The sequence below is a fragment of the Physella acuta genome, unplaced genomic scaffold, assembly GCF_028476545.2.
Source record: "Physella acuta isolate Inbredline_101_S28 unplaced genomic scaffold, ASM2847654v3 ptg000934l, whole genome shotgun sequence".
NCBI classification, from domain to species: domain Eukaryota; kingdom Metazoa; phylum Mollusca; class Gastropoda; family Physidae; genus Physella; species Physella acuta.
In genome coordinates, this window is record NW_026732451.1 from 90,252 (window position 1) to 113,692 (window position 23,441).

The window sequence follows — 23,441 nt, forward strand, 5'->3', positions numbered from 1 at the left end:
GAGTTGTGTGAGGTGTTTGGTCGTTGTGTGAGTTGTTTGACATTTAGGTGTTTGACATTAAACAGTGAAGCAGTGTTGGATTGGTAAGGACACTATAACAGTACTCGACAATGACGGTGTGACAGTGATGACATGACATTGATGACATGACATTGATGACATGACATTGATGACATGACAGTGATGACGTGACAGTGACACTGAGATGACACTTACCCGCCTCTGCCACTGACACCCCTATAGGGTGGGCTGTTGACACACTCCGAGTTAGTTTTGACACCAAAAAAGATTCGCTTGATGGCGATCTGATGACCGTCTGGACATTTGGCTCGAATGGTTTGACCGTTACACCCACTGACCTGGATGTTGTGGCTAGCACGGACCACACCTGGGGATGTACAGGTCAGGTTAGGTGGGTTGGCAGTCAAAGGTCAGGTTAGATGGGTTGGCAGTCAAAGGTCAGGTTAGGTGGGTTGGCAGTCAAAGGTCAGGTTAGGTGGGTTGGCAGTCAAAGGTCAGGTTGGGTGGGTTGGCAGTCAAAGGTCAGGTTAGGTGGGTTGGCAGTCAAAGGTCAGGTTGGGTGGGTTGGCAGTCAAAGGTCAGGTTAGGTGTGTTGGCAGTCAAAGGTCAGGTTAGGTGGGTTGGCAGTCAAAGGTCAGGTTAGGTGGGTTGGCAGTCAAAGGTCAGGTGAGATGGGTTGGCAGTCAAAGGTCAGGTTAGGTGGGTTGGCAGTCAAAGGTCAGGTTAGGTGGGTTGGCAGTCAACGGTCAGGTTAGGTGGGTTGGCAGTCAAAGGTCAGGTTAGGTGGGTTGGCAGTCAGAGGTCAGGTTAGATGGGTTGGCAGTCAAAGGTCAGGTTAGATGGGTTGGCAGTCAAATGTCAGGTTAGATGGGTTGGCAGTCAAAGATCAGGTTAGATGGGTTGGCAGTCAAAGGTCAGGTTAGATGGGTTGGCAGTCAAAGGTCAGGTTAGATGGGTTGGCAGTCAAAGGTCAGGTTAGATGGGTTGGCAGTCAAAGGTCAGGTTAGGTGGGTTAGCAGTCAAAGGTCAGGTTAGGTGGGTTGGCAGTCAAAGGTCAGGTTAGATGGGTTGGCAGTCAAAGGTCAGGTTAGATGGGTTGGCAGTCAAAAGTCAGGTTAGATGGGTTGGCAGTCAAAGGTCAGGTTAGATGGGTTGGCAGTCAAAGGTCAGGTTAGATGGGCTGGCAGTCAAAGGTCAGGTTAGATGGGTTGGCAGTCAAAGGTCAGGTTAGATGGGTTGGCAGTCAAAGGTCAGGTTAGATGGGTTGGCAGTCAAAGGTCAGGTTAGATGGGTTGGCAGTCAAAGGTCAGGTTAGGTGGGTTGGCAGTCAAAGGTCAGGTTAGATGGGTTCGCAGTCAAAGGTCAGGTTAGATGGGTTCGCAGTCAAAGGTCAGGTTAGATGGGTTGGCAGTCAAAGGTCAGGTTAGATGGGTTGGCAGTCAAAGGTCAGGTTAGGTGGGTTGGCAGTCAAAGGTCAGGTTAGATGGGTTGGCAGTCAAAGGTCAGGTTAGGTGGGTTGGCAGTCAAAGGTCAGGTTAGGTGGGTTGGCAGTCAAAGGTCAGGTTAGATGGGTTGGCAGTCAAAGGTCAGGTTAGATGGGTTGGCAGTCAAAGGTCAGGTTAGATGGGTTGGCAGTCAAAAGTCCGGTTAGATGGGTTGGCAGTCAAAGGTCAGGTTAGGTGGGTTGGCAGTCAAAGGTCAGGTTAGATGGGTTGGCAGTCAAAGGTCAGGTTAGATGGGTTAGCAGTCTCATGTTAGATGGGTTGGCAGTCAAAGGTCAGGTTAGGTGGGTTGGCAGTCAAAGGTCAGGTTAGGTGGGTTGGCAGTCAAAGGTCAGGTTAGGTGGGTTGGCAGTCAAAGGTCAGGTTAGGTGGGTTGGCAGTCAAAGGTCAGGTTAGGTGGGTTGGCAGTCAAAGGTCAGGTTAGATGGGTTGGCAGTCAAAGGTCAGGTTAGGTGGGTTGGCAGTCAAAGGTCAGGTTAGGTGGGTTGGCAGTCAAAGGTCAGGTTAGATGGGTTGGCAGTCAAAGGTTAGGTTAGATGGGTTGGCAGTCAAAGGTCAGGTTAGATGGGTTGGCAGTCAAAGGTCAGGTTAGATGGGTTGGCAGTCAAAGGTCAGGTTAGATGGGTTGGCAGTCAAAGGTCAGGTTAGATGGGTTGGCAGTCTCAGGTTAGATGGGTTGGCAGTCAAAGGTTAGGTTAGATGGGTTGGCAGTCAAAGGTCAGGTTAGGTGGGTTAGCAGTCAAAGGTCAGGTTAGGTGGGTTGGCAGTCAAAGTCTGAGATACATTAGGATGCAATATGGCGTAGCTGAGGTTAACCTACCAGTAGAACTAACCAGGTTAACCTACCGGCAGACCTAACCACCCATAGAGTTACTTATTGGTTAACTAGGCAAGGAGTGATTAGTCAGAGCCGGGTTATTGTTTATGTTGTGGTAGAATATAGTGACGGGGTGGAGTAGGGGGAGCTAGATTACACTGGCATGTCTATCAGACACCGTTTGGTAAGAAAATATAAGGGGAGCCAGCCTCAAGATAAGGGCAGTAACCGCCGGGCAGGGGAAATAATCACGGCGTGCTAGACACTGGACGATAAAGGACGCACACGTCGTGGCTAACGAGGCTTTTGTTCATTTAACCACTCACAGAGGTTAATTTTAACCACACATAGAGGCTAGCTTTAACTACACATAGAGGCTAGCTTTAACCACACATAGAGGCTAGCTTTAACCAGACATAGAGGCTAACTTTAACCACACATAGAGGCTAACTTTAACCACACATAGAGGCTAACTTTAACCACACATAGAGGCTAACTTTAACCACACATAGAGGCTAACTTTAACCACACATAGAGGCTAACTTTAACCATTCATAGAGGCTAAATTTAACCACACATAGAAGCTAACTTTAACCACACATAGATGCTAACTTTAATCACCCATAGAGGCTAACTTTAACCACACATCGAGGATAACTTTAACCACACATAGAGGCTAACTTTAACCACACATAGAGGCTAACTTTAACCACTCATAGAGGCTAACTTTAACCACACATAGAGGCTAGTTGGTCTTTTGTTCCTTTAGTCCACAAATAAATACGAACAAGGCCACTGTTGTTTAACCCCACATTCAACCCCTAGTTAAGCCTAACTTAGAGCCCTCACTGGAGGTCTTTAATACATTAGGTTCAAGGAGATAATAGTTTTCTCTAAACGTTTGTGTACTTGATCATACAGAAAGGTCAGCTAGACGTGATCACTTGGACGTGATCCCGTAGACGTGATCTGCTAGACGTGATCATCTTAACGTGATTATGCTTTATTCAATCAGATTTCTTCACGCTGTCTTCACTAATGAGATGATACATAATTTAAGTGGTAATTAGTTTTTTTGTAATTTACAGCATGCCTTTCAGGCTATACAGCATCCCGCCAATCAATACATTATCGCATTGCTATTGAGATCAACATTGCCTCATTCATAATACACGCGCATTGTTTAATACAGATTCACACTGAGATGAAATGGTGAGTGACGGGGGAGGAGATTCAAATGACATGATATATATATATATATATATATATATATATATATATATATATATATATATATATATATATATATATATATATATGTGTGTGTGTGTGTGTGTGTGTGTGTGCACTAATATTAATCTGTGCATGCATATTGAAACGGATGCAAAAATAGAATTAAAGACAGCCGATTATAGCACGTGATATAAATGGCCGTAAAGAAGGAGGAAGCTATTCCGACAGGGGCGATAACCTCAACTCATTACCAGGAACCCCTGACATGACGAAACGAATACAGTGGGTTATCTCTCTTATCTGAGCAACATCCTGTCGGATCTCGCCCCTCCCTCTCCCCCCTCTCGCCCCCACTCCCCATACAACCTACCCTCCAGTTTTTTCCCGCTAGCCGTCCATACCATACAGTACATGAGAAATATACATGAGAGATATACATGTGCACATCTATTTTCTTATATTTTTGGACAAACTTTAAAAACATGTGAAATAAATAGAAAACATGTTTTAAGCAAAAAGAAGATAAGAAAAAAAATTAAGATATTTTTTTCAATCCTTTTTGTTTTCGGGACCATTTAAGAAAACATAAATTCTCTAATGTATTTTTAAATCTCGAATTATTTCATTAATTTAATTTCAAATCTTTCTCAATTAAAAGTAAAAAAAATCAAACATTTTGTGTGTGTAAAAAAATAAAAAAAATCACCAGAAAAACAGTCTATACGTTGTGATACATAAACTGGACGTTGTTTTCGGTATGTCCTACCGCCACTAGAGGTATAGGGATATGTCCCACAACCCTCATCATCAAAAGGATATGTCCTACCAACCTTATTTAAACGTAGGCCTATATGTCCTACCATCCACATCAATACACGTAGGTCTATACGTCCTACCGCCGCCATTAATACACGTAGGTCTATATGTCCTACCTTCCACATCAATACACGTAGGCCTATGTCCTACCATCCACATCAATACACGTAGGCCTATATGTCCTACCATCCACATCAATATACGTAGGTCTATATGTCCTTCCGCCCTCATCAATACAAGTAGGTCTATATGTCCTACCATCCACATCAATATACGTAGGTCTATATGTCCTACCATCCACATCAATACACGTAGGCCTATATGTCCTACCATCCACATCAATACACGTAGGTCTATATGTCCTACCATCCACATCAATACACGTAGGCCTATATGTCCTACCATCCACATCAATACACGTAGGTCTATATGTCCTACCATCCACATCAATACACGTAGGCCTATATGTCCTACCATCCACATCAATACACGTAGGTCTATATATCCTACCACCCTCTATAAAGCAGCTATATTGTCCTATATCTCTCCACCGAGTCCCCTGTAATGTAAAACATTCTCATCATGTGCACAATGCAGGGCTGCAAATCATAATAATAACCGCAGTAATTAAGCCTGGTCATTAAATGACAATTAATTAATCCCGGTAATATCACACGAGCGTGTGATTTTTGTTTTTATCGTTAGCGTATCGAGTGGGTAATTGTGACGTCAGAGCATGATTAATACTTGCCAAGTAGTTCACTGGGGCTCTATAACAGAGCCCAGCTATGCTAGCCCAGCTTCAATAGCCCAGCTACACTACACTAGCCCAGCTACACTAGCCCAGCTGCACTAGAACACTAGAATAGCCCAGCTACACTAGAATAGCCCAGCTACACTAGAATAGCCCAGCTACACTAGAATAGCCCAGCTATGCTAGCCCAGCTTCAATAGCACAACTACACTATAACCGCCCAGCTACACTAGAATAGCCCAGCTGCACTAGAATAGCCCAGCTACACTACAATAGCCAGCTATGCTAGCCCAGCTACACTAGAATAGCCCAGCTACACTAGAATAGCCAGCTATGCTAGCCCAGCTACACTAGCCCAGCTACACTAGAATAGCCCAGCTTCACTAGAATAGCCCAGCTTCACTAGAATAGCCAGCTATGCTAGCCCAGCTTCACTAGAATAGCCCAGCTTCACTAGAATAGCCAGCTATGCTAGCCCAGCTACACTAGCCCAGCTACACTAGCCCAGCTACACTAGAATAGCCCAGCTTCACTAGAATAGCCCAGCTTCACTAGAATAGCCCAGCTACACTAGCCCAGCTACACTAGAATAGCCCAGCTTCACTAGAATAGCCCAGCTACACTAGAATAGCCCAGCTACACTAGAATAGCCCAACTACAAGAGCTATGAAAGCTAAGCTAGCCAAAAGCCATCATGAGAATGAGTTAGTCTTCATATTTCAAGCATTTACAAAATGAGTACTAAGAACACCTAGTGATTAGACCTTGCAAGTAAACTCATTAAAAACTAATCTTAGCAACACCATAGTTGGACTTGACAAGCAGACTGGACCGTATCCTGAGCAGACGTTCAGATAACTCTGGGCTGCCGTCAAATGGTTTGGGACGTTTGCGTGTTGCTATTCCTAGAGCTGCTCCTTGTTGATATATAAACCCAGGCAAATATGCGCTCATAGATAAGCAGACATAAATCTGACCTTCTTTTATCGGTCAATGCGGGACTTGGCCAGACTTGCAGGCGTGACGCAGATCGTTGGAACGTTAAGTTCCTGGTGGGGGGAGGGGGCGTGTAGGAGTTGGTTCATTGAGGGATCCTAGGGTTAGACTCGACCCTAGTCTCTGTGGGGTAAGATGGAGTAGTTTGTCCCGCAACCTCAAGAGGACAAAGAGTAATTCGATACTTGGTGTCACACATGAGGGGGGGGGGGGGGGGGGTTGAAGCAAGGGCTTGGTTGTCAGGTGGGTCAGATGGTGGGTAGGGGACATGGAGCAAGCATGGGTAGGTGTGGGTAGGGGGCAGGGTGCAAACTAGTGTGTGGATAGGATTGGGATAGAGCTGTTCCCTATATTTTTTAAAAATTGCCCATGTTTTGATATTATGAGTTCGGTGCGTAATTACACACACACACACAAAACATATATATATATATATATATATATATATATATATATATATATATATATATATATATATATATACATACATATAGATCTATATATAGTTCCGAATATTTAATTTCCTAATTAGTGTACACGAATGTCTAACTTATACTACAGTCTAAATTATAAGTACTTTTTTTTACAGGCTGCGATCGGCAGAGAGGAGATTAATCACAAAGATTTATCGATGACGTTTATCACACGGAAATAAATTTCCGCCCAAATCAGTAGCGAAGAGTGAGTAAATACACATGGGGTGATTCACCCGAATCAATTTGAGTCACTGCTGGCCATTCAATGAGTGGACATAGCTTGACCCTGGGTTAGACCATGGGTTGGATCTTGATGACAAGGATAAATGGGAGGGTCAAGGTCAGATTCTTGGACCATCAAAGCTTGACATGGGGGTGTTGGGTACTTTAAATGTTGCAGTACCATCTTTAAGGTGTGTCAACTACAGATGTTCTTACATATAAAAGACTTACAATAGTCAACCTCGAGATGCTACTGATCTTATATATACAATCCAACGTCATAGATCAATTCACTAGATTTAGATGATGTGTGGGAGTGACATGATACAATTGGGTTTATTTTCTTATACTTGTTTGATCTTTAGTTCTCACTTAATATTTATATAAACATAACTCACAATGTAACACGTCAACAGCTAAACACATAGCATAATACTAGACAATAGATCTATACCTAGCACACTTCTATCACTATACCTAGCAAACCCCTATACCTAGCACACCCCTATACCTAGCACACCCCTATACCTAGCACACCCCTATACCTAACACACATTATACCACCAAACTACCATCTACAGCATGTGGTGGTTACCCCACCACCAAACTGGCGAGCACCACGAGACCGGACATGCACCACGTGACCGGACAAGCACCACGTGACCGGACATGCACCTACCAGTCCCGCTGCACCGAATGACCTTGCCAGCACCCAGCCACGGACTCCGTCAGTTGTTTGTGGAAGAAAATAGTCTCAGCTCCGTGAGCTCTGAGCTATTATTAGCCCTCGCCTCCAGAATCGCATACATTTTAGTAGCTAGAGGTCAAGGTCGTTGCTAGGCTTTTGTTTCATTCTCGTATCTCAGATGTCCTGTTTGACAGGTGTTTTTGTCAACCTGCCAACACGTGCGGCTTACAAACGTCAGGCGTGAGCCGGGAGGGGTGCATGGGGAGTACACGACGTACATGGACTCAATGGGCAGATACAGGGCAGCACTCGTACAATCTAGTTGGTACATCACACAAGTATCGATTGGTTTGTTTGGATCGTCATACTAATCGTTTTGTTTATATATATATATATATATATATATATATATATATATATATATATATATATATATATATATATATGTGTGTGTGTGTGTGTGTGTGTGTGTGCGTGTGTGTATAGTATATAATTTCGTATGTTTTATATTGTATATAATATACATATATATATATATATATATATATATATATATATATATATATATATATATATATATATATATATATATATATATAGTATACATATAATATGTTTAATATAAGTGTGTACAGCACATAAAAAGATATGCTCATACAATTATTGAGCATGTATTACACGGGAAAGTACCTTATATTGATAGATAAAGATATAAGGACGGATTATCTGCAGGAGAAAGATTTGCCAATAATCAAACAAATATCTGTGCAGTGCTTTCGTGTCTGAGGAAGATTATTTTGTCTGAGCTTTCTTCTTCGCATTCAATATTATGTTCGACAGAAATTCACGGAACACAATTAAGCATTACTTATCAACATGTGCGCCATATTAGGCCATGGACTCTGATTTCAGCCTGCTTGCTTTTAGGATTTGCTTCCGTAGCCTTTGTCCATCCCAGAACAAGCGACAGCAGTTGTTTGATTTTGGAGTTGTCTCCCCTAGATGGTTTGTTGTCTCAAGTTATCGAGCCTTATCTAAAAACAATCGCTAAGTCTAGTGTAGCCTCATTCTGATATGGTGCTGGGTTCAGAACATAGGCTGGTTAGACTCGATATGTGTATAGACATACGATTAAGGCCGGTATATGTACGAATGCAACAAAAATTAGTATGTGCGTGAATGTAATGTAAACACTTATCTGTATGATGCTATAAAATCTGTGCTAGCATGAAAGCCTGTATCTGTAGGATGTAATAAAATCCTGTATCTCTATAAATGTAATGAAACCCTGGACCAACATAAATGTAATGAAAGCCTCTATCTGTGTATGATCGGGTCGACTGTTTGATGCAGACGCCCTTGGCTGCTGTTAAACTCTGATCAAACATTTGTCCCCCCCCCCCCGTCCCCCGTCCCCCCGTCCCCACCCAACGGGCCCAACGCCCGGGGTAAACGTTAGTGCAGCATCAATCTTATCAAAGCGGTCTGGAACAACAGAATTATTCCCATCAATAAAGCTACACACCGCAGGATGATTTATTTGTTGAAATGGGTGGAGAGGGGGGGGGGGGAATGTATTGATTTTTTAAAACTGTTGCAACGTCATCAATGAGTTTATCAAAAGCATATTCATATTGTATTAGCCTAATGCATATTACAAATTCTTCGTTACTTCTGTCTATTAAATAAAGAATCCAGTTTGTTTAATTTGATTAGGTGGTTGTGTGTTTATTTAATAATCGCTATACACACATTTGTATGGGAAGTAAAACATCTACTTCTCTATGCTGTAAATAGAAAATGTTTGACAATGGAAATAGAAAGAATGTAAAGAAAATTTTATTCTAAGATTCAGAGATGCAGATTAAGTTTAAAACGTCGATCTGATAAGTTCACCGGTATATAAAAATATGGGAAAGAACAATTCCAGTAGGAATTACATAACACATATACCATACTTACCAGAAGACCTTAAACACACATATTATTATAAGACACTCAACAGAAGACCTTAAACACACATATACCACACCCATCAGAAGACCTTAAACACACATATACCACACCCATGAGAAGACCTTAAACACACATATACCACACCCATCAGAAGACCTTAAACACACATATACCACACCCATCAGAAGAGCTTAAACACACATATACCACACCCATCAGAAGACCTTAAACACACATATACCACACCCATCAGAAGACCTTAAACACACATATACCACACCCATCAGAAGACCTTAAACACACATATACCACACCCACCAGAAGACCTTAAACACACATATACCACACCCATCAGAAGACCTTAAACACAGATATACCACACCCATCAGAAGAGCTTAAACACACATATACCACACCCATCAGAAGACCTTAAACACAGATATACCACACCCATCAGAAGAGCTTAAACACACATATACCACACCCATCAGAAGACCTTAAACACACATATACCACACCCATCAGAAGACCTGATCTCTGAGCGTGAAATCAGACAAGTGATTCTAGGCTAACGTTTTTAATTAATCCAATTAAGATGGAAAAATCGATTGATTTGATCATGAGAATTATTTCCTGATACTTGAATGGAGCGGGGCAGAATTAACTAACAAAATAATCTTCGTCGTGAGTCACGTGATAACCGGCTACTTTGAGTAACCGTTGTGTGAGCAAATACACAACAACATAGTTTCTAGACCAGCGGTTCTTAAACTTTTTGAATGTACTAAGCCCCAGTTACTTCATGTGTGCATCCACCAAACCTTAGTTAGTAGGAAAAGCAAAATCCGTTCGCAAATCATGAGTCGGGTGTGTGTCTAGACCCCTGAGACTGACGCAGTGAAACCCTTGGGTTCGATGAAACCCTGGGGTTCGATGGAACCCAGGATAAGAACCACTGATTTAAATACTGTAGCACTGTCCTTGCGTCACATTTTGCTTATTGAGTTGTTGAAACAATACCGATAACTACCGCCCTTTAAATATCAGAGACTAGACATTATCCCTCCTGTCTGAGGCATAGACGAGACTATTCTTTATTCTCACAGCAACAACGATCCTTCACAAAACGTTTCTGGCTTTCATATCACTAGCAGCGCTACATACTGGACTTAACCGTACGGGACAATATGGGGGGCTCTACTTAGGGGACAATACCAATAATATGTAGGGGACAATACCAGTGATATGTAGGGGACAATACCAGTGATATGTAGGGGACAATACCAGTAATATGTAGGGGACAATACCAGTGATATGTAGGGGACAATACCAGTGATATGTAGGGGACAATACCAGTGATATGTAGGGGACAATACCAGTGATAGGTAGGGGACAATACCAGTAATATGTAGGGGACAATACCAGTGATATGTAGGGGACAATACCAGTGATAGGTAGGGGACAATACCAGTGATAGGTAGGGGACAATACCAGTGATATGTAGGGGACAATACCAGTGATATGTAGGGGACAATACCAGTGATAGGTAGGGGACAATACCAGTGATAGGTAGGGGACAATACCAGTGATAGGTAGGGGACAATACCAGTGATATGTAGGGGACAATACCAGTGATAGGTAGGGGACAATACCAGTGATATGTAGGGGACAATACCAGTGATAGGTAGGGGACAATACCAGTGATATGTAGGGGACAATACCAGTGATAGGTAGGGGACAATACCAGTGATATGTAGGGGACAATACCAGTGATAGGTAGGGGACAATACCAGTGATATGTAGGGGACAATACCAGTGATAGGTAGGGGACAATACCAGTAATTTGTAGGGGACAATACCAGTGATAGGTAGGGGACAATACCAGTGATAGGTAGGGGACAATACCAGTGATATGTAGGGGACAATACCAGTGATAGGTAGGGGACAATACCAGTGATATGTAGGGGACAATACCAGTGATAGGTAGGGGACAATACCAGTGATATGTAGGGGACAATACCAGTGATAGGTAGGGGACAATACCAGTGATATGTAGGGGACAATACCAGTGATAGGTAGGGGACAATACCAGTAATTTGTAGGGGACAATACCAGTGATATGTAGGGGACAATACCAGTGATAGGTAGGGGACAATACCAGTGATATGAAGGGGACATTATGGGGGGGGGCTCTACTTAGGGGACAATACCAGTAATATGTAGGGGACAATACCAGTAATATGTAGGGGACAATACCAGTGATAGGTAGTGGACAATACCAGTAATATGTAGGGAATGATACCAATAATTTGTAGGGGACAATATAATTGAAATTTAGGAGACACTAACGATATTATACAAGAAACAATACTGTTGTCTGAAAGTATGTCCCACTTGATATTAAATGAACGATTTTTGTGTGAGAAACACTTTATCTATTTGTCGTGTACATGACAAGTATAATATTAATCTGGTAAAATGCTTAATAAAATATATTATTATAGTTAACACAGCCGATGTTCACATTCAATTTGCTGTAATTGGATGATTCGGTTCTTCTCAAATTACCTTTTAAACTGGTAACTTTACAGTACTACTAATTATACGGGAACGGGGAGGGGGGAAGGGGCTAATTGTTATTCCTCTGGGAAGAAGCGAAGCATATTAAAAGAATATTGGGAAGGGCAGGGTGGGGGATAGCTCCGGGGTGAGTCCAATTATTGAAGGTAAAAAAATAAAAGATGTTGTTCCGAGTTGTGTTTGGGTGTAGGGCTAAGCTAGGGTTTGATGTCTTAAGCAAGTACTGGCGTCTAGGGATAGGCTACTGTGATGGTCGATCTTCTACAGACGTTTGGTATGTCACGGGATTTAAGTTTTCAGTCACGTGATGATTGCGATTAGTTACGTGATAATTGCGATTAGTTACGTGATCGGTGCGGTCAGTTACGTGATGGTTGCGATTAGTTACGTGATCGGTGCGGTCAGTTACGTGATCGGTGCGGTCAGTTACGTGATGGTTGCGATTAGTTACGTGATCGGTGCGGTCAGTTACGTGATCGGTGCGGTCAGTTACGTGATCGGTGCGGTCAGTTACGTGATCGGTGCGGTCAGTCACGTGACCATGGTGACCAGTCACATGATCACAATACTCAATCACGTGATCACAGGCGTCCGTCCAATGGTTAAAACTTGACTATGGTGATGTCTAAGTTGGTCTTCTGCTGTCAAGTCTGATGCTGACTCAACAACGTATGACAAAGCCACAACTATGTCATTGTTGGTAAATAACAATTCGACTTAGACAGAAATACTATGAGACAGTTTTATAAGACTGTGTAAGTAAAGTTTTATACATTTTCAAGCTCAACATTCTAAGTTTGCGTTAGATGTAGGCCTACACAGGGTTTCTTTCGGATACCTGAAGGGGATGTAGAGGAGGGCACGTGTAACTTCCGGCAAAACTCTACACATTCCCGTACATATTCTCGTACACATTCCCGTACACATTCTGGTACACATTCTCGTACACATTGTGTTACATATTCTCGTACACATTCGCGTACACTTTCTCGTACACATTCTGGTACACTTTCTCGTAATATTCTGGTACACATTCTGGTACACATTCTGGTACACATTCTGGTACACATTCTGGTACACATTCTGGTACACATTCTCGTACAAATTTATGTATCCTTTCAAGGAGTACATTCCAGGTATATAAATCAAAGTTCCCCATTCCAATCACAGACTCCACGTATACAGTCCATGTACATCTTCACGATATAAATACTCAGTACACATTCAATGTACACATTCTGGTATACATTCTGGCACACAACCTGATACACATTCAACGTACACACCCTGCTACACATTCTGGTACACATTCTGGTACACATTCTGGCACACACCCTGATACACATTCAACGTACACACCCTAAGCACTCCTTAAGTCCTGTCAAAGTTTGAGAAATTGTGTTTGGTTGATGCCAGAAGTGTGGAAGACATTCTTTTCAAATCTCTGGAAACTTTTCCTACGCTACTCCTTCCTACAATTACTTCATTAACTCCAGCCAAGGCAATCAGGCCACGAACTATTAACTCAAACGTTCACATTTAGCGAGAGAAAAAAGCCGGGCTGTGTATGGTTGGGGTTGGTCGCGTGCAGAATGTGCTCACCTTCTACTAGCCGAGGGAGCACCTGGCAGGTAACCTGAGCAGTTTTATGTTCATTTAATGAAACGTTTCACTTGATTTCTCTTAGCTCTTGTCTAATCCTGTCACGGGAAATCTTTGCAGGGAGGAAATTCTTAATTTTGTGGATTCTGGTAGCAGTTTTTGCCATTCTATTAGAGGAATGATGGGAATTTTACAAGTAGAGTTATGGGGATTTTCCTATGAGAGTTACGGGTATTTGTTCCGGATTAGTTTTTAAAAAAAAACAACATCAACAACTGAGCGTTTATAAATCGATATTATTTATTTTATAACTTTTTTACCCAGATCTAGAATCTAGTAAACGGCGTAGTTGACGGGTTTAATAAGGCGTTGATTAAACTAGATAGTTTACAGTACCTAGGGCGTAGAACTATAGTTTACAGTACCTAGGGCGTAGAACTATAGTTTACAGTACCTAGGGCGTAGAACTATAGTTTACAGTACCTAGGGCGTAGAACTAACATGTGAGATGAGTACACAAGAATAGAGTCGTACTCTGCTCTGTTGTGTTGTATGTCCTGTATTGTGCTACGTTTTGCGGTGTGTTCTTTTGTGTAGTAGCGTGTTGTTGTTTATTGTGTTGTGTTACCGTGTGTCGTGGTGTGCTGTGTTATGTTGAGATGTGTTGTGATGTGTTGTATTGTGATGTGTTCTGTAGTACAGTGCCATAAGATGTCGTATTCCACCTTGATCACATGATTTGTACAGAGAATGTTGACATCAACATTAAGATGATTTATGTATAGCGTGTCTGCATGATCTAACAGACGAACACAAACTTTGTGCTCCAAGGAATTATTACAACATCTACACGGAACTTTGTGCTCCAAGGAGTCATTACAACATCAACACGGAACTTTGTGCTACAAGCAACTCTTAAATATAATAGTACAAAGAATAAAAAATAATAAATAAATATAATAGTAAAAAGAAGTAGCGAAAAAGACTGTGTTGCACTTGGAACAAATAGCAGAAAGAATTAGTAGTACAAGGAACTGTTGAACCGCTTCCGTAGTTAAAAGCTTTATAGAAGTTCTACCAAATTATGGCAACTCAAAACTAGGCTTTAAAAATTTTGTCTGAATGGTTTAAAGCTAATGGGGTAAAAAATATTCTTGATTTTTTTTTTTTTCGCCATTCTATTTTTATTTTATTTTTATTCTGTTTTCTTGTTATTTTTACTCGAAAATTTTGTTTTCTTTTCGTTTTGTTAAAAGTTTGAAAGGCCAAATGACAATTTCTGCTATTAGGGCTTTCAAACCATTTTCTTACATTTTTCCCTAATCTAAAATAAATATCTGTCGTTTGAGGAGGGAAATTATCATCCATTAGGCCACAGGGGCAGATCACTATGTGGGCAGTGCTACTGGCATAGTCTCTCTAATTGTGCTTCATTGATTGTACAGGGGCATCAACGGCCGCAGTCATATTGGTCTGCAGTCATAGAGGTCTGCAGTCATAAAGGTCCGCAGTCATATAGGTCTGCTCTCATCAACAGTCACAATCATATAGATCTGCAGTCATCAACGGCCGCAGTCATAAAATATAGCAGTCATATAGATCCGCAGTCATGAAATGTCGCAGTAATACAAGTTTGTAGTCATGAAGATTCCAAAATTCCGAGGTAAATGGTTAATCATTGATTGCAATGTTTCGAGGTAATAATTGTTGCTAATTATAACCAAGACAATCTGGTAATGTTGACTATAATCAAGACGTACAGGCAACAATTACTGTAATCAAGGTTTCCTATTAATGTTTACTGTAATCAAGGTTTCCTATTAATGTTTACTGTAATCACGGTTTCCTATTAATGTTTACTGTAATCAAGATTTCCTATTAATGTTTACCGTAATCAAGATCTTCTGTTCATGTTTACGAAATTCTCTGGCTTGTATTAAAGTGAAGTTAACTGATAAAAAATAACACCGTCAAGTAGTTAAGCTAACACATGAAAAATGAATTTGATAATTTTAAAGATTAGTGTGTCAATTTCATTTTAAGCTTATGGTTTTATCTGATGAAAACTCATAAGTGGGTTCTAAATGATTAATACGATAGAAGGAAAATTAAGCCAACGAATAGCTGAGTATGGATGATTGTACAAATAAACGGATGGTAAAATTGATGCACATTACAAGGTGAAGGTCATTTCTGAGGGAATAAAGATAAACTCAGCTCAGACTGATAGAATAGAGATAATAGACTGATAGAATAGAGATAATAGACTGATAGAATAGAGATAATAGACAGATAGAATAGAGATAATAGACTGATAGAATAGAGATAATAGACAGATAGAATAGAGATAATAGACTGATAGAATAGAGATAATAGACTGATAGAATAGAGATAATAGACAGATAGAATAGAGATAATAGACTGATAGAATAGAGATAATAGACAGATAGAATAGAGATAATAGACTGATAGAATAGAGGTAATAGACTGATAGAATAGAGATAATAGACTGATAGAATAGAGGTAATAGACATATAATAAAGAGATAATAGACAGATAGAATAGAGATACTACACAGATAGAATAGAGATACTAGACAGATAGAAAAGAGATAATAGACAGATAGAATAGAGATACTACACAGATAGAATGGAGATACTAGACAGATAGAACAGAGATACTACCCTAAAAGACACAGGAGGGATTTACACACGCTATCATAGAGAGGAAAACGAAAGATTATACAAACAGAAAGAAACAGACACACATAGACCATCAACGTACAGATCTACACACTTATATAGAAATACGCACAGACCAACACACCAACAGACAAACGGACCAACACACAAACAGACAAACGGACCAACACACAGACACACAGACCAACACACCAACAGACAAACACACAGACCAACACCAAACTGACAGACACACCAACACACCAACAGACACACCGACCAACACACCAACAGACACACCGACCAACACACCAACAGACACACAGACCAACACACCAACAAACACACAGACCAACAACCACACAGACCAACATACCAACAAACACAAATACCAACACACCAACAAACACACAGACCAACACACACAGACACACAGACCGACACACCAACAGACAAACACACAGACCAACACCAAACAGACACACAGACCAACACACCAACAGACACACAGACCAACACACCAACAAACACACAGACCAACACACCAACAAACACACAGACCAACACACCAATAGACAGACACACAGACCAACACACCAACAAACACACAGACCAGCACACCAACAGACACAGACCAACACACCAACAAACACTCAGACCAACACACAAACAGACACACAGACCAACACAGCAACAGACACACAGACCAACAAACACACAGACCAACACAGCAACAGACACACAACTCTCAGCCAGGATGCCAACAGATTACAACAGAGACCACACCTTTATCCGGGAACCACCGGGAGAATGCACACGCGAGCTATATTTAGCCTCTACCTGTTACACAATAAACAGAATAAAAAACGCAGCACGCAGATAGTGAGTACCCAGTGGTGCAGGCCGGCAGTGTGCACGTCCATCATGTGCTCACTCAGATGTTTATTTACTTCAGGCTGTCAGGCCTTGTATTATCAACTCTTGCAATTACTTGTTTTAGCCATACAACACAATTGTCAGGCCTTGTATTATCAACTCTAGCAATTACTTGTTTTAGCCATCCAACAGAACTGTTAGGCCTTGTATTATCAACTCTAGCCTTGTTTTAGCCATACAACAGAACTGTCAGGCCTTGTATTATCAACTCTAGCAATTACTTGTTTTAGCCATACAACACAACTGTCAGGCCTTGTATTATCAACTCTAGCAATTACTTGTTTTAGCCATACTACAGAACTGTCAGGCCTTGTATTATCAACTCTAGCAATTACTTGTTTTAGCCATACAACAGAACTGTCAGGCATTGTATTATCAACTCTTGCAATTATTTGTTTTAGCCATACAACAGAAGCTATCTGTCCTGGACTTCAATAGTGCTGATTACCCGGAGGTTTAAGTTTAGAGTTCTGTTTGGGCTTGGTGCAAGGGGTTGAGATGTTTAGGGTTTGTGGCGTGGGTTTAGTAGGAAATATGGGGTTAGTTTTGTGGGTTTAGTAGAAAATTTGGAGTTAATTGTGTGGGTTTAGTAGAAAATATGGAGTTAATTGTGTGGGTTTAGTAGAAAATATGGAGTTAATTTTGTTGGTTTAGTAGAAAATATGGGGTTAGTTTTGTGGGTTAAGTAGAAAATTTGGAGTTAATTTTGTGGGTTTAGTAGAAAATATGGAGTTAATTTTGTGGGTTTAGTAGAAAATATGGAGTTAATTTTGTGGGTTTAGTAGAAAATATGGAGTTAATTGTGTGGGTTTAGTAGAAAATATGGAGTTAATTTTGTGGGTTTAGTAGAAAATATGGAGTTAATTGTGTGGGTTTAGTAGAAAATATGGAGTTAATTTTGTGGGTTTAGTAGAAAATATGGAGTTAATTGTGTGGGTTTAGTAGAAAATATGGGGTTAGTTTTGTGGGTTTAGTAGGAAATATGGGGTTAATTTTGTGGGTTTAGTAGAAAATATGGAGTTAATTTTGTGGGTTTAGTAGAAAATATGGAGTTAATTTTGTGGGTTTAGTAGAAAATATGGAGTTAATTGTGTGGGCTTAGTAGAAAATATGGAGTTAATTTTGTGGGTTTAGTAGAAAATATGGAGTTAATTGTGTGGGTTTAGTAGAAAATATGGAGTTAATTTTGTGGGTTTAGTAGAAAATATGGAGTTAATTTTGTGGGTTTAGTAGAAAATATGGAGTTAATTTTGTGGGTTTAGTAGAAAATATGGAGTTAATTGTGTGGGTTTAGTAGAAAATATGGAGTTAATTTTGTGGGTTTAGTAGAAAATATGGGGTTAGTTTTGTTGGTTTAGTAGGAAATATGCAGTTAATTTTGTTGGTTTAGTAGAAAATAGGGGGTTAGTTTTGTGGGTTTAGTAGAAAATATGGGGTTCGTTTTGTGGGTTTAGTATGAAATATTATGGGGTTTGTTTTGCGGGTTTAGTGAAAAGTTTGGAGTTCGTGTTAATGTTTTAAAGCGACAACGTGGTTACGATGTGTCGTGTTAAGGCATTGATTTATTCAGCGACCCTCTAATCCATATTGATGAAGGAATTTGGAAATGAAACAGCCCAAATTAACCCTAACCTACATCTCCCGTGCCAGGTCCGTGAAGCTATGAACACACCAACACTAACCACCGAGGCACGTGTAAATCAGTGGCTACAGGACAAGCCCAGAAGAAATGATTCGTAAATAGATTCGTTCATGAGAATATTTGAAATGAAAATTTTTCACTCGACGAAAAAAAATGTTTTAAGGGGAGGGTAAGGGGGATAAGCGAGGCATAAAAAAATGGCGTCACAAATATGAAATAAATAAGATAAATCCTAGCCCATCAAATTTAGTTGCCGATAATCTGCAGTTGTGATAAGACGTTGGATGCAGCGCATGACGTGGCCTGGGTTTTGTTTTGAAAGCAAGCAAACACTTGCGCCATTCTCCGCTGGTGAAAAACTAATTCCTAGCCTGAGTTGCAGAAGTGGCAAAAACAAATCAATGACGTCATACACGAGGGGTTGGTTCGAGTACTCTTCCCTAACGCGAGAAGATTTGAGGGGGAGGGGGGTACCGACAGGGTGGCGATGGGGAGGGGCAATATTATTGTACTTGAGTCATGAAGTGGTTTTAAAACAAAAGTTGTAAAACATTACTAGTGTGAATCAAGTTGATGTGTGTGGTTAGTGTTGTGTGGTTAGTTTGTTTGGCTTGTATTGTGTGAGGCAGGTATTTTGTGTGCGGCGTGTATTATGTGCGGCGTGTATTATGTGTGGCGTGTATTATGTGTCGCGTGTATTTTATGTGAGGCTAGTATTTTGCGGGATTGAAGTCAAAACAAACACCTTATGTTTAAGCTGAGCTTGTGATCTGATAATAAATCATGTTGTTTACATACCACATTTGATATCCTTGGTTACTCTCATATTGTACACATGAGGTTTTTTTTTAAACTTTTAACGCACGACTTGTTGACTTGTTTTAAATGGCCATCTTTTGTTATTCAATAGCAAAGGCTCTGGTGTTTGTGTGAATGTGTGTTTACAGACGAGTATAAAAGTTAGTATGTGTGGGTAAAGTGGGGGAGGGGAGGGAGAAGCTGTTTTGTGTATAGTGTGTGTTTGTGTACATGTTGGGGTTGGCGTGTAAACCCTATGTGTTATTTATACCCTTTCGGCATGCAAGGATCCAACAACCATTTATCAGTATCTCTCAACCTGTTATCTCTCAACCTGTTTTCTATCAACCTGTTATCTTTTAATACATTATCTATCAACCCATAATCTATTGACCCATTATCTATCAATCCATTATCTATGAAACCTTTTTTTCGTTTAAAACTGGGGGAAAGAAAATTCACATAATACATTGATGTAATCACATAATACAATTATGTAATCACATAATTCATTGGTGTAATCACATGATGCATTGATGTAATCACATAATACCTTACTGTGATTACATAATACATTGATGTAATCGTAATTACTGTTCTGACAAGTTAACTAATAAAACCCCGCCCCTCCACCCCCTCCCTCCGACCAAAACGAGGCTCTACTGTCGTGTAGACCAGTCAGCCGACAGTGGGCGCTTGTGACTCCAAGCCTAACCTGACATCAGAACGATCCATTAACCACCAAGCCTAAAGATCCATTAACAACCAAGCCTAACCTGACATCAGAACGATCCATTAACCACCAAGCCTAACCTGACATCACAACGATCCATTAACCACCAAGCCTAAAGATCCATTAACAACCAAGCCTAACCTGACATCACAACGATCCATTAACCACCAAGCCTAATCTAACATTAGAACGATCCATTAACCACCAAGCCTTACTTGACATTAGAACGATCCATTAACCACCAAGCCTAACCTGACATCACAACGATCCATTAACCACCAAGCCTAACCTGACATCACAACGATCCATTAACCACCAAGCCTAACCTAACATCAGAACGATCCATTAACCACCAAGCCTAACTTGACATCAGAACGATCTATTAACCACCAAGCCTAACCTGACATCAGAACGATCCATTAACCACCAAGTCTAACCTGACATCAGAACGATCCATTAACCACCAAGCCTAACCTGACATCAGAACGATCCATTAACCACCAAGCCTAACGATCCATTAACCACCAAGCCTAACCTGACATCAGAACGATCCATTAACCACCAAGCCTAACCTAACATTAGAACGATCCATTAACCACCAAGCCTAACCTGACATCAGAACGATCCATTAACCACCAAGCCTAAAGATCCATTAACCACCAAGCCTAACCTGACATCAGAACGATCCATTAACCACCAAGCCTAACCTGACATCAGAACGATCCATTAACCACCAAGCCTAACCTACCATCAGAACGATCCATTAACCACCAAGCCTAACCTGACAACGGTCCATTAACCACCAAGCATAACCTGACATCAGAACGATCCATTAACCACATGAGCGATGGATTCGATTCACTTACACAACGGCTCAGGCCCTAGCACCGTCCGGCAAGCTCTAGCGCCGTCCAGCCTGTTTTTACAAGCCCAGACAAGAGATAGATAAATGCTCTCAGGGATCTGTGGATGGGGTCACTGGATGGAAGCAACGACCTTGAACCAGGGAGCTGAAGAAATGTTGTTTGTTTTGTAATGAAAGATGATGATGATGCAGGTTTGTATTGAAACTTGATGATGTGGTCGGAACGATAAATATGACAGTTCTCTAATGGAACTTAATTTTGTAGTTTTCTAATGGAACTTATTTTGTAGTTTTCTAATGGAACTTGATCGTGAAGTCTTCAAATAGAATTTGATCATGCAGTTTTCTAATGGAACAAGATATTGAAGATTTCTAATGGAAATTATTTTGTAGTTTTCTAATGTACCTTGATTATATAATTTATAAATTTTAATTGCTAGTATAGTTTTATTGGTTCATTCACTAGCTTTATAAAACATCAGTTGTGAAATTTGAAGTTGCGAGAAAAATGAGGTCAAATCAGCTTAGGGGTCAAACAGACAGATTTTAGCAGGGGTTAAATTACAGCTTTCATGTTGGGGTCAAGTAACAGCTCTTTAGTTAGGGTTAGGGTTCAGGTTGCAGATCCTCGGTGAGGGTTAGGGTTCAGGTTGCAGATATCAGAGAATATGCCTGTAAAAGGAAATGTAGCGCCATCGTTCATGGAAAAAAAATCAATAAAAATATTTTTTCTCGTATTGAACAATTTTCAAGAAATTTTTCCTTTCGTTGCTGTCAACTTTGATTTGAAATTTCGAGATTTTTCCCAGCAAAAATGAATTTGTAAAAACTCGAATAAAAGGCATGCGGGGATTTAGAGGAGGGGGGGGGGGAGGGACAGAAGCTCATATGGGGCTTTATTTTTGTTGCAAACCAGCGACATTGTCAATTTTAGCTATTTAAATCGGTGACATTGTCAGCGTGGATTATTTAATGTGGCTTTGTGAATATTTAGATTATTTAAGGAGGTTTTGTGAATATTTAGATTATTTTATGTGGCTTTGTGAATATTTAGATTATTTAAGGAGGTTTTGTGAATATTTAGATTATTTACGGAGGTTTTGCGGATCTTAAACTTTTTGAAACTAGCAGCATTATCAATCTTTAGTTAAGTTAATGTGACATTACTAGTCTTAATCGTATTTTAACAGCGACAGTTTCAATATTAAGTTAAGTTAATGTAACATTATTAGGTGAGGGGGGTTATAGGGGTGGGTGATGGGGGTGTATAGGGGTGGGTGATGGGGGTATTTAGGGGTGGGTGATGGGGGTATTTAGGGGTGGGTGATGGGGGATAAATAGTGGTTGGTGTTGAAGTGATGTATAGGTGTGAGTGATGGTGTGTTTGTTTATAAATATAAAAGGCGCAGTAGAGATTAGAGCTTTTGTAAATAAAATAAGAGTATCGATGTTAACATATTTTAACATATTCTCCTAGAGGTTCAAGATGACAGACTCACTGTATGCGTGATATTATTAACAGACGACTGACTTTTTGTGGGGTTGATAGGCTAGGGATGATAGAATATGTGTGGGGGTTGTAGGCTAGGGGGTGAGGTACTCTTGAGATAGACTTTTTGTGGGGTGGATAGACAAGAGATGATACTCTCTATCATCAAGAATTGATTTAAGATTGTTGAACCTAGACAGTTGAAAACCCGCCTGCCTGTCAATAAACTTGCCAGACCCTGTCTGTTGACTTGCCTGCCTGTCAATAAAACCTGCCTGCCTGTCAATAAAACCTGCCCGCCTGTCAATACACCTGCCAAACCCTGTGTGTTGACCCTAGTTATTTACCTGCCAGCAGCAATAGTCCCAGCCATGATGACGTCATGACTCCAGTCATGACGGTCTGTCTGTCAGCTCTTGGCCTCCACCACCCGGACATCCGTGTATACCAGGATACGGTTATCACGTGACCTCAAGAAAAACTCTCTCATACGATTTCATCTTACGTCAATACGTGAAGAAACTTGCAGTCAGGTGAGGCTAACCAGGAAGTGACGTCACAATAGACAGGTGATAGCGCGAGACTGCTGGCTGTCGGCTGCTGGGGAGAGAGATTTGAATTCTGGAATATTCAA

At 40.7% G+C, this 23,441-nt stretch overlaps 1 protein-coding gene across 4 annotated transcripts in view; it reads right to left on the reverse strand.

The window, feature by feature from the left end:
* Positions 1 to 23,441, reverse strand: part of LOC131953625 (uncharacterized) — a 59,957-nt gene that overhangs the window by 9,765 nt on the left and 26,751 nt on the right. For 3 of the 4 annotated variants that reach the window (XM_059316897.1, XM_059316898.1, XM_059316895.1), the window contains exons 2-3: positions 23,155 to 23,404; positions 217 to 388 (exon numbers count right to left, since the gene is read on the reverse strand). In XM_059316897.1, coding sequence (XP_059172880.1) covers positions 217 to 388; positions 23,155 to 23,245 — 263 coding nt within the window. In that variant the 5' untranslated portion in view covers positions 23,246 to 23,404. Of the gene's footprint in view, positions 1 to 216; positions 389 to 23,154; positions 23,408 to 23,441 lie in introns of all 4 variants that reach the window. The other variant, XM_059316896.1, reaches the window with a different exon arrangement.